Source organism: Pan troglodytes, chromosome 9 (genome assembly GCF_028858775.2).
Source record: "Pan troglodytes isolate AG18354 chromosome 9, NHGRI_mPanTro3-v2.0_pri, whole genome shotgun sequence".
Classification (NCBI taxonomy): Eukaryota; Metazoa; Chordata; class Mammalia; order Primates; family Hominidae; genus Pan; species Pan troglodytes.
Window position 1 is genome coordinate 10,985,391 of NC_072407.2, and position 17,433 is coordinate 11,002,823.

The 17,433-nt window shown below is 36.7% G+C and overlaps 2 protein-coding genes and 1 pseudogene across 2 annotated transcripts in view; 1 reads left to right on the top strand and 2 right to left on the bottom strand.

The window, feature by feature from the left end:
• OR6A2 (olfactory receptor family 6 subfamily A member 2) overlaps nt 1–17,433 on the bottom strand; it is a 98,078-nt gene that overhangs the window by 40,216 nt on the left and 40,429 nt on the right. The gene's annotated exons all lie outside the window — the stretch shown is intronic.
• LOC100614584 (phosphorylated adapter RNA export protein-like) lies at nt 8,557–11,475 on the bottom strand (annotated as a pseudogene).
• Nucleotides 10,779–11,834, top strand: OR10A5 (olfactory receptor family 10 subfamily A member 5). The gene has a single exon (XM_063783776.1). The coding sequence runs from the start codon at nt 10,788–10,790 to the stop codon at nt 11,739–11,741; it is 954 nt and encodes a 317-aa protein (XP_063639846.1). The 5' UTR covers nt 10,779–10,787; the 3' UTR covers nt 11,742–11,834.

Below are 17,433 nucleotides of genomic sequence, written 5' to 3' on the forward strand. Positions count from 1 at the left end.
GCATTGGGCTTATTCCTATAAACAAAATAAGCAGTTTCTGGTCTGAAGGAGTTTACAGATTAAATTTAAAAATTCAGATATCAATAGATAACTAAAATACAACTGAATAACTAAAGAATTTTAAAAGCATACAGGAATAACCCTATCTGGAACCATCACAGGGGAGACACGTTTTAGTTTTTAAGATGAGAAGGAAGAAGTCAGCCAGCTGGAGGAGGGGGCACATGCAACCACAGGCGATGTCATGAGCAAAGGTATAGGCAGGGATTAGCAAACTACAACTCATGGGCCAAATCTGTCCAGCCCTGTTTTATATGGCCCACAAGCTAAAGATGACTTTTTGCTTTTAAAATTGTCAAAAATGTCAAAAGAGTGATAGTTTATAGCATTATAAAATTATATGAAATTTTAATAAAATTTCGATGTCTATAAAGTTTTATTAGAACTCAGCCATGCACATTTGCTTAGGTATTGGATATGTTTATATACCTAATTATATATTTGTATACCTACATTGTATATGTTAGGTATCATATATGTTATTTATTTATTTATTTATTTATGTGTGTGTGTGTGTATGTGTTTGTCTAGGTATTGAATAGTTATGACAGAGATCACATGGTCCACAAGCATGAAATATTTTATGTCTGGCCTTTTACAGAAAAAGTTTTCCAACTCCTGGTATAGAATCATGAAAAGAAGTAATGTGTTCAATAACAAACAAATATGTTTATCTTCAGCATTGGTGAAGATTAAGGTACCTGGATGACAAAGGGACAAAAAAATGAGACCTAAGGAATATGTTGTATTCATATCGCATATCTTTCTAAAAACCCAGGTGTTGCTTTTATTATATTTTTTCTGATTATGGTTTTGAATGCAGACTCTGCCTTTTACTGCCCATGTAAACAAGTTACCAAATCCTTTAACTAACAAATTACATAATGTATCTAAAGTTCAGTTCATCGAGTGGCAATAAGGGGAGAATAATAATAGCGTCTAGATCGGACAGTTATTGTAAGAAGAATGTGAAAAAGGAAAAAGTAACATACGTAGCATAATTCTATTATATATTAGGCAAATGCTTCCAACTTGAGGTCATAATTTTTATTCTTATTATTACTGCTTTTATTACTGCTATATAATATGTGTAGCTCATTTTAGAATGCTTGAAAACCCAGAAAGCAAAATTAAGGAGATAGTCCCATCTCTCTTCCTACCACTTCAAAGTAACTATTCCTAAAAATTTGCATATTGCTATGCACATATTGATGAGTTTGGAATTTTACATGTGATCATATGTATTTTTGTGTTTTTTTCCATTTACTATTACATGGTGAGTATTATTCAATAGTGGTAATGTTCTTTAAAAATGACTTATATGATTACATGACATTTCCCTAAATGCTTGGGTCATAATTGACCCAATCATTTGTAGATTATTGACATAATTTTGACACTATAATGATGCAACATTGAACACACTTATATGTGAAATCATTGTGCCTTTTGCTTGTGCATATGTGTGTGTGTGTAAAGAACACTTAAAACATGGATCTACTCACTTCAAAAAATTTTGAGTACACAGTACTGTATTGTTAACTATAGGTACCATGTTGCACAGCAGACCTCTAGAACTTATTCATCTTGCCCAACCGAAACTTTACACCCTTGGAAAGCAACTCCTGACTTTTACCCTCTCCCCAGAACCTAATATACACCACTGTACATTCTGTTTCTGTAAGTTGGATTATTTTAGATACCTCATATAAGTGGAATCATGCACTGTCCTTCAATGACTGGCTTGTTTCACCTAGTATAATCTTCTCCACACTTATCCCTGTTGTTGCATACAGCAGGCTTTCTTCTTTTAAGGCTAAATAATATTCCATTGTAGTTATATACCACATTTTCTTTATTCACTAATCTGTCGGTGAATGTTTAGGTTGTTTTAATATCTTGGCTATTGTGAACAATGTTGCAGTGAGCATGGGAGTGCACATATCACTTCAAAATCCTGATACCAGTTCCTTTGTATATATTTCCAAAAGCAGGATTGTTGGATGTATTTTTAATTTCTGGAGGATCCTCCATAGTTTTTTCTGCAGTGGCTGCAACATGTTACATTCCCACCAACAGTACACAAGGGTTCCAATGTCTCTACATCCTCGCTAAGACTTGCTTTGTTTTGTTTCTTTGTTTTTGTCTGTTGGGTTTATTTATTTGATAATAGCCATCCTGACAGGTGTGAGGTGATAACTCACTCTGGTTCTGCTTGGCATTTCCCTGATGACTACTGATGTGGAGCATCTTTTCATTGCCTGTTGGCCATTTGTATGTCTTCTTAAAGAAATATCAATTCAAGTCTGTTGTCCATTTTAAAATCAGCTTACTTATTTTCTTGGCTACTGAGTTGTAGGCATTTATTATATATTTGGGGTATTAATCTCTTATCAGATATATGGTTTGCAAATATTTACTTACATTGTGTAGGTTGTCTCTTCACTCTATTGACTTTGCTGCATAGAAGCTTTTTAGCTTGATGTCCCACTTGCTAAATTTTGCTTTTATTGCTTGTGATTTTGGTGCCATATCCAAAAAATCGTTGCCAGACCCAATGTCATAAGGCTATTTCTCTATGTTTTTTTCCAGGGGTTTTGTAGTTTCAGTTTTTTGTTTTGTTTTGTTTTGTTTGTTTTGTTTTTGAGATTAAGTTTCATTCTTGCTGCCCAGGCTAGAGTTCAATGGGGCAATCTCGGCTCACCGCAACCTCCACCTCCCAGGTTCAAGTGATTCTCCTGGCTCAGCCTCCCAAATAGCTGGGATTACAGGCATGTGCTACCACACCTGGCTAATTTTTGTATTTTTAGGAAAGATAGGGTTTCGCCATATTGGCCAGGCTGGTCTTGAACTCCTGGCCTTGGTGATCTGCCCACCTTGGCCTCCCAAAGCGCTGGGTAGCTTCAGTTCTTATATTTAAAATTTTAATTCATTTTGAGTTGATTATTGTGTGTGGTATAATAAAAGGTAAAAGAAAATTTCATGATTTTGCATATGAATATTCAGTTTTCCCAAAATCATTTGTTGAAGAGATTATCCTTTTCTCTATTATGTGTTCTTGGCACACTTGTTGAATACTGGTTGACTATATATGTGTGAATTTATTTCTGGTTTCTCTGTTCCACTGGTCTATGTCGGCTTTTATGCCCCCTCTACCTAAATTTCTACTCTTTGGAAATCTGTAGGAATCTTTTGCCATATATCTTAAGACATTTTCTTATTTTAATTTTTTTTTTAATTTTGGATTTTTATGTTTAAAATCATTTAATTTTTATTTGGGCTAATCAATCATCTTTTTTCTTTACTTTTCTTTTTCAATCATCTTTTTTCTTCAGGAATTTTGTTTTAGTATACTGCTTAGAAAGACCACAAACATATGTAATAAAATATAAACATATTTTCTTCACACTCAACTAAAGCTTAATTTCAACATTTAAATCATCATCTATATTGAATGTAATTCTTTATGATAAAAGGTGAGAGTTTAACTGGGCTTGTTTTTGCATTGCCCCAGAGCTCTTTATTGTAGTTTTCTTGTATGTACACTATTTCTGGCCTTCATTATGTTTCCATGACTTGTCTAATACAAATATAGTATACTTAAAGTATGTGTAGAGATACTATGTAATATTTTCATGTTATAAATAATGTAATAAAATATTAAAAAGTTACAAAGTATTTTAACATATGGTCACAAACAGGAACTTTTAAATTTTGGAATTACTTTAAATATTTTTAATAATTTGACAAAAATTTTTATGTTTATAAAACTATTTCTCTAGTCATAAACACAGTATGACACTAAATTTGTTCAAGATTAGATTATGACATTTCATAAGGGCTTTGATTATTTTAAATAGGATACTAATTATTTCCTGATATGTTTATTTCAAAATTTTTGAATTTTATTGATAACATGAAATTTATTTTTTGACTCTTTTTTCCTTGTATATAAGAAAAATATTCATTCTTAAAATACATTGTATTACTTGAACAACTTAGTTTTCTGTCATTGAACAACTTTTCTTCTGAAAGTAATAATTCTGAATTCCTTTTTTCTTTCTTTTTTTTTTTTGGAGATGGAGTCTCACTCTGTCGCCCAGGCTGGAGTGCAGTGGCGCGATCTCGGTTCACTGCAACCTCCATCTCCTGGATTCAAGCAATTCTCCTGCCTCAGCCTCCCGAGTAGCTGGGACTGCAAGCTCATGCTGCCACACCCGGTTATTTTTTTTTCTGTATTTTTAGTAGAGATGGGGTTTCACCGTGTTGCCCAGGCTCGTTTTCAACTCCTGAGCTCAGGCAATCTGCCCGCCTCGGCCTCCCAAAGTGCTAGTATTACAGGCATGAGCCACCGTACCCAGCGCCCCTGTTTTCTTTTCCAATGTTTATACCTTGTTTATTATTATTATTACTTTGGCCAGAATTTTTAAACCAATAGTGGGATTAAAATTTCAACAATATCTATGATCTTCAGAATATCCATAAATGCCCAAAAATTATATGTAAAATTTTGTACATATGGATATATGTACATTTGGGAGGAGAAAGAGTTCATGACTGTCGTGAGATTGTAAAAGGGTTCCATAATCCCCCAATTCTCAGAACCATTGCTCTATTATTATACTACTAATCTCAGAACTGGCTATTGTTTATATAATATTCAGGTTTCATTAAGAGAGTAGTTTTCTCTTCAAAAGTTATAAAACTTTGCTGTGCTGGATTTTTTTTTACAGATAAGTGTTGAACTTTCAAACAGTTTTAGGATTTACTGAGGTTAACTTTTTTTTAATTGAAATGATGATATAAATTATATTTGATTATTTCTTAATCACAAACAGTATTTGCATTCCTGTAATAAATCCTACTTGGCCATACATATATAGTTTTGGATTTAAAATGACTGCATTTTATTTCTCAATTTTGCACTTATATTTACAAGTCAGATTGGTCTTTGAGCTTTTTTGTGTGTGTATTATATTTGCTGCTTTGAAAACAGGTATAGGTAATTGTCATAATATTAATTGGAAAACACTGCATCTTCTTCTTTGTTCTGAAACAGTTCATCTAAAGATAAATCACAAGATTTACCTGTTCCCTGAAGGAATAAATTACCTCATCCATTAAACTATCCATGTTAATGACCTTTTTCATTGTAATCTTTTGATAAAATTACTTCAAACCACTCATTTTTTATCTGTTTTATTCAAGGCTGAACCTTACATACTACTAGAAAGCATTTCATTTTAAAAATCAGACATTTATTAATATAGTAGTATTTGCTTATAATTTTAAAAGTTTCATTCCGTATCTGAGATTATTTGACATATTTTATTCCTAAATTACATATTTTTGTTTCCTCCATTATTTCTTCATCAGATTTTCCAACAATTTATGTTTACTTAATTTTTTTTTTTTTTTTTTTTTTGAGACAGAGTCTCCCTCTGTCGCCCAGGCTGGAGTGCAGTGGCACCATCTCGGTTCACTGCAACCTCTGCCTCCCGGGTTCAAGTGATTCTCCTGCCTCAGCCTCCTGGGTAGCTGGGATTACAGGTGTGTGCCACCACGCCCGGCTAATTTTTTGTATTTTTAGTAGAGACGGGGTTTCACCGTGTTAGCCAGGATGGTCTGGATATCCTGACCTCGTGATCTGCCCGTCTTGGCCTCCCAAAGTGCTGGGATTACAGGCGTGAGCCACCGTGCCAGGCCACTTAAAGTTTTCTCTACCCTCAAAATTAAAAGGAAACTAGAACAGTGATTAAGATATTATTGAGCATATTTCCATAAATTTTGTTGTATAGTAAGAAATACTTTAAGTTTAAAATTATTAGCTCAATAATTTTTATTTTTTGCTAGCATTTTATCTATCATTTCTCTACTTTGATCTGCCATTCTATGTTCCTAGAAATTTATCTATTTTTATTTCCTGAATTTTTTACTTACTCTATAATTTTTATCATTTCATAGTATTCCTCAATTTCTCAAACATTCTCTTAATTCAGTTTCCTTCAGTTTCCAGGACTGTTTTTCACAGTCTTTTAATTTCCTAATGAATTGTTTTATTTCCAGGTGTATTTTTCTTACAATATATTGAACATATTTATGACTACCTATTCAACAGTATTTTGTTTTATGCTGTTGGTAGTACAGATAACAGATGTTTACATGTTTTTCCTATTACTTTTTTTTTCAGAAGAGGGCCATCTCCTTTGATATCTTAGATATGTCCCATTAGTTTAAATTGTTACATTCCTATCTCCCATGACTTTACCGTTTATTCTGAAGTACAAAAGTCTAGATCGTCTTATAATAAAACAGCAGTTTCTAATTGATATACTGTGTTTACTAATATCATTGATCCTTTTGTTTTATTCAAAATTTTATAGGTTTGTGTGTGTGTGTGTGTGTGTGTACACGCCTGTGTGTGAGAGGGAGAAAGAGAGAGAGCTTGAGCAATTACACTTGCTAAAATCTCCAATATTTTCCTCCAAATTATAAATTTTGGTTTTTTACTTGTTAGTGCCACAGAGCAGTCCAATTTCAGTGTGATATGTATTATTTTAAGAATATTTTTTTCTGCATAGATTCTGCAATGTTTTGAATATATTCTTGAAAACCAAATTGTTCATGGGGGCACACTGGTTGTTAGTCATTCTTTGATTTTTGCCTGTTGCTTCATGAGTTCTTGCTATTATCTAATTGATTTCTCTTTGCTTAGTAACATCTTCATTATCTTTCTTACTATTTATTATTCCAGTTTGGCTCACTTTTTCAGGGACATTAATTATTTGTTAGACTGTTTTCTGCTTTTAATTTTTAATTTTTATCTTATATTCATCTATTTCCCCATTTTCAGCATCTTATAGGAGAGCACTTCAAGCCTTTCCATGTAAGTTTTCTATTTTAGGCAGAGTCAGAGTCAAATCCATTCTTTACTGTTTTCAGTAAAAGTTTTGTTTTTGCTATTGCAGTTCAGTTTCATTACAATACTTTCATAATTACATATAGCATCCTGTTTATGCCTATTTTTTAAAGGACTGCCCAAAATCTAATTTTATTTTTGCATTCTTTATAAATAAAAAGCAACTGATAATCATTTTCCTCTTAACTTCGATGACCATATTTTCAGGAACTACTGAAAGACTTCAAGTATGTTGTTTGTAAGGAATAGTTTATAATTACTGAATTTTACATTTTTGCTTAATATACAAAATTTCTGCTTAATGTATTAAGCATATTTTTGCTTAATATATTTTGTAAACTATAGTTAACTCTCAGAACGTCTAAAGCAAGCTACCTTTATTTTCATTAATAAAAATGAGTAATTTAAAACTCCATGCACATGTAACATTTTAAATACCCAACTTCCTTAACATAAGGTAAAACAGTCTCAGGCAGGCTGCCACTGGTTTTTTTTTTTTTTTTTTAATTAGAGGCAGGGTCTCACCATGTTGCCCAGGTTGATCTCCAACTCCTGGGCTCAAGCAATCCTCCCATCTCAGCCTCCCAAAATGTTGAGATTACAAGTGTGAGCCACCACACCTGGCCTGGGAAATTTTTTTAAATGTTTGTGGTAATACACAGTATAGATCACATTTAGTATATGACCAAGTTAATTAAGAAGTCAAAAAACACATTAAATTTAAGAACAAATAGACTGGTTGTGGTGGCTCACAACTGTAATCCCAGCACTTTGGGAGGCCAAGGCAAGTGGACCACCCAAGGCCAGGAGTTCTAGACCAGCCTGGCCAACATGGCAAAACTTTGTCTCTATTAAAAATACAAAAAGTAGTCAGGCATGGTGGGGCGCCCGTGATCCCAGCTACCTGGGAGGCTGAGGCATGAGATTGCTTAAACTTGGTGGGCAGAGGTTGCAGTGAGCTGAGATTGCGCCACTGCTCTCCACCCTGGGCAACAGACCGAGTCTCTGTCTCAAAAAAAAAAAGTACAAATAGTTATTTGAAAAACTTCTGACATTTATTTACTTCTGGACAAACAAATAAGTGGGAAGAGCTGTCAGTATAAACCTCTTTTAATTTTAGTCTTTATCATTAAAATTGCCTGAGTTCTTATAACACAGAACAAACAAATTTGAATGCATTTGTGACAGTTTAATAATTTATATGTCTCATTATGATCTTTTAATAGGAAGTTTTAAAGCCAAAGCATAATTTACTGCAAAGATAAATTAGAAAAGGCAAATAAACTTTTTAATAATATGTTATAATGACCTGGACAAAACTGATTATTAACTAGTAATACAATAATTAGAATATGCAACCGATTGAGAAATTAAGTCGTGTGCTATATACTCGTAAGTATTTTGTCAGACATGATATATATTTAAATGTTTCTATCAATTGCATTCCTTTTGCCGCATATATTAGTTTTTATTTAAAATAAGAAAACAATTCTCTTTCCTCCAGATTCTCACATTAATCAGTGCAAAATATTGCAATTTTAGTAAAAATTGTTTATTACAATGTTATTTTAGAAAGGCTTATTCCTTAAACTATCGAAAATGTACTTAAAAAATCCAAATTATGAGAATGATCAACTTCAATGGCTTCCTCTACATCCAGCTTGGCTTCTCCATGTCCTTCCTGTGACTTATCAAGAGAGGCCAGGGCCTCATTTTTGTTACTTGTAAAAGTTTCTCATGATATATCATCATCTTGAAAATTTAGACTTTTAATTGCTTATTTCATTTTTTCATTGTGTTCTCTTCCTAGCAGCTTTTTAATTTTCATATTCCTTTTGATTTTCGATGTAGAAAACATCCTTAATTTGTTCCTTGCTGATACTAGGAGTGTTTTTCAAGAGATTCAGAAAATCTCCACCTGGTGTTCTTCTTCAACTACTGTTCATTATAAAGAGGCCACCATTTTGTTCCACTTCAGCAGTTTCCAGTAGAACAATTGCCTTTTGTTCCCAATAATCCTCACTGCTTGAGCCATCAGATCTTTCTTTGGTTCCTGTAACCTGAATAACATTTCATCAGCCACTTTCTCTTGGGAATCTTCCTCTGTGATCTCGTATCGACCTTTATAGTTCATTTTTGGTTCTGGTCTGTTCCCTAGCCTGTCTTTGACAGGTCATTTCCTTTTGAGATGACCTTGCCCCTTTTCCTCTTCCTTTGATCCCGTTTTTTTGTTTGTTTTTGCCACCATGCATATATTCAGCTAGTTGTTTGTCTAGCCCTTTCGTATGCTCTAGAGATTCCCTCTTAAGTTTCTTAGCAAGCAAACAATCATAGGTCTCAGATTGTCTGCTTCTGTCAATAGTGCCCTCCATTCCCAAGATACCAAGTTCAGTGGCCACTGCATCTTAATTCTGTTCCTGCAGTACAGCACCCCATATGTTGTTAACCTTCTTTCCTCCAGAAACAGGTGGTTTCTGACTGCTCTGGCCAAACTGAAAAGACTCTGGTTTGGGAGGAGAGTTTACATATTTCCTTCACTTCCGCTTCCAAAGACAGCTATCATCATCCGAATCAGAAAAACTCTCTTCACGTGAATCCACACTTTCAACAACTCGGTAATGTGATACTGGTGCACATGCAGTCGCCCTGCTCTGGAAGGCCCTCATAAGCACTGTCCCCACCTAGCACTTTTCACACTTGCTGCAGCCTGTTGCTGGGTGTGACCGTTATGTCGGAATCTGAGTCAGGTTGGAAAGCTGCCCATCTTCCATGTCGCCGGCCTCCAACACCATCTTCCCATGGTGCCTATGCCTATATTTTAGCCAACATTATTTTCATCTCTGTTGCCTAGATAGCCTTTAAAGATTAAGTTATGTGTCCCTGTGCCCCTTTAAGTTACTATGTATTTTTGTATTTTGACTTTCATTGTGATGTGTTATAATTGATTATTTAAATATTTTATCTATTAAATTCTAAGCTTCAGTGAATAATCATTGTATCATCAGTGCTGCCATAGAAATTGAATAAATACAGACTTTCCTTTTATATCATTTAAGATTCTATCTCGTTTCATAACTTTTTATCCATGAATGTTTTCCTTTGAAACTTCACTCTAATGTTTCTTATATTTTTTATAGTTTTTTTTTGTGGGAGTCTGTTTTGTTTTTTCTAATTTTCCTGTTCTTGAAAGGGAAGTAGTCAGAATCTCCTTGGACACAGTCACTTTCCACAGAATTGTAGTACAATACTCCTCTCCGATCTTAATTTTGAGAGTCAGTGGATTATGCAGGTACTAAGAATCAGTTGCCAATTATAGATATGCTGGACCAAAGAGGAAACTGCTAACATTGTTTCCCACAGTCTGATTTGGCAAGAAAGAATAAGTATTACGTGATTTGAAGTGGTCTACAATTCTTACGGTGAGTGAGGGGGAAAGTGCATTAAAACAACCACACCCTATAAACATTCTCACTCATCCTTTCCCCTCTATTATTTCTACTTTGAATAACTTCAAAATAAAATATGATACAAGATCAGATTTGTTTTAGTAAATAGGCTAACAAGATATAAAATGGAACGTAAAAGAGAGGGGAAAGGTGACCTATTGCTCATTTCAGTGCTTAGGCTCTGACCACGTTTTATTGTGTCTTTATTCTTAGCCAACACAAGACCCTTCCTCTTCCAGCTGAGGTGCTGACCTTGCCTCTATCCCTGACATTAAGAGAAAATCTGAAAAACAGATTGAGAATCTGACTTCCAATCAAGAATCTCTCTCCAGGACCACAGCTGGGGATTTATGCCCATACTTATGGCTATGGGAAACTGGACAGAAATAAGTGAATTTATCCTCATGAGCTTCTCTTCCCTACCTACTGAAATACAGTCATTGCTCTTCCTGACATTTCTAACCATCTATTTGGTTACTCTGATGGGAAACAGCCTCATCATTCTGGTTACCCTAGCTGACCCCATGCTACACAGCCCCATGTACTTCTTCCTCAGAAACTTATCTTTCCTGGAGATTGGCTTCAACCTAGTCATTGTGCCCAAAATGCTGGGGACCCTGCTTGCCCAGGACACAACCATCTCCTTCCTTGGCTGTGCCACTCAGATGTATTTCTTCTTCTTCTTTGGGGTAGCTGAATGCTTCCTCCTGGCTACCATGGCATATGACCGCTATGTGGCTATCTGCAGTCCCTTGCACTACGCAGTCATCATGAACCAAAGGACACGGGCCAAACTGGCTGCTGCTTCCTGGTTCCCAGGCTTTCCTGTAGCTACTGTGCAGACCACATGGCTCTTCAGTTTTCCATTCTGTGGCACCAACAAGGTGAACCACTTCTTCTGTGACAGCCCGCCTGTGCTGAAGCTGGTCTGTGCAGACACAGCACTGTTTGAGATCTACGCCATCGTCGGAACCATTCTGGTGGTCATGATCCCCTGCTTGCTGATCTTGTGTTCCTATACTCGCATTGCTGCTGCTATCCTCAAGATCCCATCAGCTAAAGGGAAGCATAAAGCCTTCTCTACGTGCTCCTCACACCTCCTTGTTGTCTCTCTTTTCTATATATCTTCTAGCCTCACCTACTTCCGGCCTAAATCAAATAATTCTCCTGAGAGCAAGAAGTTGTTATCATTGTCCTACACTGTTGTGACTCCCATGTTGAACCCCATTATCTATAGCTTGAGAAATAGCGAGGTGAAGAATGCCCTCAGCAGGACCTTCCACAAGGTCCTAGCCCTCAGAAACTGTATCCCATAGACCTTAGGAAGTAAGGCTAAATTCTATTGAATGACAATTAGTTTCATGTTTGGGACACCTCTCTGCCTCTCTTCACATATCTATTGGAATGAAACCCAGCTATTGAAATGGCTATTGGAAAGCTCTGTGGAGAGAAGAGAGCCCAGTGTTGGTGTATACCTGTCATTATCATCTGCTAAATTTCTTTACCTGCCCATCGTAGACTTACTCTGTTTTTCTTATTGGTGCAATTGGCACTTTGAGACTTCTGTGGCCAAACCATTCGAGATATTTACTTTGCTAATGAGCACAAATGTGACATATATTGTGGACAATCTGAAACTACTTGTAATATGACTTTGGGGATACACAATGGGCAAGACAATGAGAAGTATCAAATGTTATCTTGGCCATCATCTTGGTTTGGAAAATTCTGACACCATTCAGTAGAAAACCCTATAATACTTCTAGTACATAATTCTTGCTCTTCATTTCATTTTACATGCCCCTAAGGAAGTGTTGGCTTTTATGTTTGTTGATATTTAGCATGGATAGAGAAAATAGGATCACTAATCCCCATACATGTTCCTTTATAAGCCCAATAGCCTTAAAAGACTCCTTCCTTAGGCTATTCTTCCTAGGTAGAATGAGATATTTCCAATTGTCTCTTGCAAATTCAGTTTCAGGTTCTTAATCCTTGTTAAAGTAATTTCAAAATTTCACAAACATAATTTCAATCATAATGCTGCTTTTTTCAAGGCTTACAGTGGATCTTAGCTGACTCCTAATATTTGCTTAATGCCTTTAAATTTTCAGTTTTTATATATTGTTGATATGAAAATACAAAATATCATAAAGCACAATCATTGCCATCAGAAGTTAATAATTTAGTCAACAATAGGGGATTTGTAAAAGCAAATTCATTTTACAATTAAGCAAAGTAAGATTCAAGTTCTTCCTCCCCAGAAGCCAAGCAGATGCCAGTGCCATGCTTTTATAGCCATCAGAACCATGGTCAATGAAATCCTTTTTCTTTATAAATTGCCCACTGTCAGGGATTTCTTTATAGCAACGCAAGAATGGCCTAACAGAAAATTGGTACTGGCAGTGAGGCATTGCTATAAAGATACCTGAAAATATGGAAGCAACTTTGGAACTGGGTAATGGGCAGAGGTTGGGAAGTTTGGGGGGGCTCAAAAAAGACAGAAAGATGAGGGAAAGTTTGGAACTCTAGAGACCACTTAAATGGTGGTGACCAAAATGCCAATAGTGATATGGATGGTGAAGGCCAGGCTGCTGAGGTCTCAGAAGGAAATGAGAAGCTTATTGGGAAGTGGAGCAAAAGTCACATGTGTTATGCCTTGGCAAAGATCTTGGCTGCATTCTGTTCATGCCCTAGGGATCTGTGGAAGTTTGAACTGAAGAGTGATAATTTAGGGTACCTGGTGGAGGAAATATCTAAGCAGCAAAGTGTTCAAGATGTGATCAGGCTGCATCTAACAACCTATGGTAGGATATGGGAGCAAATAAATGATTTAAAGTTGGAATTTATATTTCAAGGAGAAGCAGAGCATAAAAGTTTGGAAAATTTACAGCCTGGCCATGTGGTAGAAAATAAAAACCCATTTTCAGGAGAAGAATCCAAGCAGGCTTTGGAGCAGCAATTTGCTAGAGAGATTTAGACAACTAAAAATGAAGCCAAGTGCTAATAGCCAAGACAATGGGGAAAAAGTCTTGAAAGCATTTCAAATACCTCTGTGACAACAACTCCCATCATAGGCCCAGAGGTCTACGAGGGAAGAATGGTTTTTGGGTCCAGGACCAGGGCCTCATTGCCCTGTGCAGCCTCAGGATACTGCTCTCCACATCCAGGCTGCTCTGGTTCCAGCTGGGGCTCAAAGGGGCCAAGGTACACCTTGGGCCACCACTCAAGAAGGCACAGGCCAAAAGTGTTGGTGGCTTCCATTTGGTGTTAAGCTGGCAGGAACACAGTACAAGAGTGAAAGAGGCTTGGCAACCTCCACCTAGATTTCAGAAGCTGTACAAGAAAACCTGGGTACCCAGGCAGCATCCTGCTGCAGGGGTAGAACCCTCACAGAGAACCTCTACTAGGGAAGTGCTGAAGGAAAATGTGGGGTTGGAGGCCCCACACAGAGTCCTCACTGGGGAATTCCCTAATGGAGCTGTGGGAAGGGAGCCACCATCTACCAGACCCCAGAAGGATAGATCCACCAGCATCCTGCATCCCACACCTGGAAAAGCACAGAAACAGAACTGCCCAAAGCCTTGGGAGCCTACCCCTCACACCAATGAACCCTGGATGTGGGACATGGCATCAAAAGAGATTATTCTGGAGCTTTAAGATTTAATGACTGCCCTCCTGGATTTCAGACTTGCATGGGGCCTGTATCCTCTTCCTTTTGGCCCATTTCACCCCTTTGGAGTGGAAATATTTACCAATTGCCTGTACCACCATTGTATCTTGAAAATAAATACCTTGTTTTGATTTTACAGGTTCATGGCTGGAAGGAAATCACCTCCAAATGAGACTCTGTACTAGAGACTTTGGACATGTGACTGAGGCTAAAATGAATTGAGACTTTTGGGGGACTATTGAGAAGGCATGATTGTATTTTGTGATGTGACAAAAACATGAGATTTGAGGGGTCAGGGGAGGAATAATACAGTTGGACATCTATATTATTCCTCCCCTGACCCCTCAAATCTCATGTTTTTCTCACAATCTCATGTTGAAATCCCTCTAAATCTCATGCTGAATTATAATCCCCAATGTTGGAGGTAGGGCCTAGTAGGAGGTATTTGGGTCACAGGGGTGGATTCCTTAGGGCTTTGTGCTATCCTCATGATAGTGAGTAAGTTTCATGAGATCTGGTTGTTTAAAAGTATGTGATACCGCTCCACCCATCTCTTGCGTCCGCTCCAGCGATGCAATATGCCTGCTCCTGCTTCACCTTTGACCATGAGTAAAAGCTCCCTGAGGCCTTTCCAGAAGCTGAGCAGATGCCAGCACCATGCTTGTACAGCCTGCAGAAACATCAGCCAATTAAACTCCTTTTCTTTGTAAATTACACAGTCTTATCTATTTCTTTATAGAAACCCAAGAATAGCCTAACATGTTGTCATTTCTCTCTTAACTTTGCTTTTGGCAATATTTTATTCCTCAGGCTTAGGTGTCATACTTGGGTCTACAAAAATAGTATTTTATTACTTCTATTAATGCTTCTTTACTTTCATTGTTTAATATTTAAATCTTTTTGCAATGTGGAATTTATCTGGTAGGAGGTATTTTTTTTTTTCTCCAATAGCTGGCCTTATTGTCCTAACATAATTTATTTAAAAATATGTTATTTCTCCTACTAACTGGAAACATCAATATACTCTTACATATAGTTATAATATTCATAAGAATATGCTTAGGAATTCTAGATAACACTAAGAAACTTAAAATTTAATGGTTTTAAAGTTTTCAGAAAGTTAACAATACTGTACTTATTACCATGAAGAGAGAATAGAAAATTATCAACTTCACAGGAATCTTCAAAACATGTCAACACAACTGCAATTCATCCAACTGGGTTGCTCTAAATTTTATAAATAACTTAAAATGGTAAGGTATTTATTCTGACATTTGGCTTTGAGCAAGTTCTAGATGTACTGGGTAGTATTTAAATAAGTGGCCCTATACTTATAAAATTAAAAGTTGTGAAAATTGCCCTAGAGGGAAAAAAGGAATAACAACACAAATCATAACAAAATAATATTTAAGGGTTCCTTAGATGATGATATGTAAGCTAATTTTTGCAACTAGGTTAAGAGGTAGGAAAATGGCATTCTAGACTGAAAAAGATCACAGAATTCCCAGGCGAGGAAGAACTTGGTGCATTCTGAAAGTACAAGAACACCGATATTTGCTGAAATGTTGTAAATATGGGAAAGAAAGGTGAAAAATGGCTTGATAGGTAGACAGAGGTCAGGTCATAGAGGAATTCCTTTTGAGCATGTTAAAGATTTTGGAGTTTAAACTGCATGCAATAGTGCACTAGTCCATTTCCACACTGCTATAAGGAACTTCCTGAGACTGAGTAATTTACAGAGGAAAAAGGTTTAATTGACTCACAGTTCCACATGGCTGGAGAGGCCTCAGGAAACTTGCAATCATGGTGGAAGAGGAAGCAGGCATATCTTACATTGTGGCAGGGAAGAAAGAGAGAAACAGAGAGAGAAAAGCCCAGGGGAAACTGCCATTTATTTATTTATTTATTTATTTATTTTTATTTTTTAAAATATTCTTTTGAGTTTTTTAAAATTTTTTATTATTATACTTTAAGTTTTAGGGTACATGTGCACAATGTGCAGGTTAGTTACATATGTATACATGTGCCATGTTGGTGCGCTGCACCCACTAACTTGTCATCTAGCATTAGGTATATCTCCCAATGCTATCCCTCCCCCCTCCCCCCACCCCACAACAGTCCCCAGAGTGTGATGTTCCCCTTCCTGTGTCCATGTGTTCTCATTGTTCAATTCCCACCTATGAGTGAGAATATGCGGTGTTTGGTTTTTTGTTCTTGCGATAGTTTACTGAGAATGATGATTTCCAATTTCATCCATGTCCCTACAAAGGACATGAACTCATCATTTTTTATGGCTGCATAGTATTCCATGGTGTATATGTGCCACATTTTCTTAATCCAGTCTATCATTGTTGGACATTTGGGTTGGTTCCAAGTCTTTGCTATTGTGAATAATGCCGCAATAAACATATGTGTGCATGTGTCTTTATAGCAGCATGATTTATAGTCCTTTGGGTATATACCCAGTAATGGGATGTGAAACTGCCATTTATAAAACCATTACATCTCATGAGAACTCCCTCACTATCACAAGAATAGCATTGGGGAAACTGCCCCCATGATCCAGTCACCCCCCACCAGGTCTCTCCCTCAACACCTGGGGATTACAATTCAAGATGAGATTTGGGTGGGGACACGAAGTCTAATCATATCATTTCATCCAAGCCCCTCCCAAATCATATGTCCTTACATTTCAAAACCAATCATGCCTTCCCAACAGCCCCCCAAAGTCTTAACTCATTTCAGCATTAACTCAAAAGTCCAAGTCCAAAGTCTCATTTGAGACAAGGCAAGTCCCTTCTGGCAATGAACCTGTAAAATCAAAAGCAAGCTTTTTACCAACAATGGGATATAGGCATTGTATAAATGCTTCCATTCCAAATGGAAGAAATTGGCCAAAACAAATGGCTACAGGCCCCATGCAAGTCTGAAGTCCAGTGGTGGGGGCAGCCATTAAATCTTAAAGCTCCATTAAATCTTAAAGCAGGTGAGAGAGAGATCATGTGTCAGTGTAGGAAAAACTACCATTTATAAAACCATCAGATCTCATGAGCATTCATTCACTACCACGAGAACAGCATTGAGGAAACTGCCCCCATAATCCAATCACTTCCCACCAGGTCACAACCTTAAACACCTGGGGATGACAATTCAAGATGAGATTTGGGTGAGGACACAAAACCTAACCATATCAAATAGGTATCCATTGAAACATTTTGATTCAAGAAGGTGATTTTTAAAAATGATGGTACCTGGCTGGGCGCAGTGGCTCACACCTGTAATCCCAGCACTTTGGGAGGCTGAGGTGGGTGGATAACGAGGTCAGGAGATTGAGACCA

Excerpts from the sequence above, each read along its gene's own strand:
- OR10A5 (XM_063783776.1), top strand. The coding sequence starts at position 10,788 with ATGGCTATGGGAAACTGGACAGAAATAAGTGAATTTATCCTCATGAGC.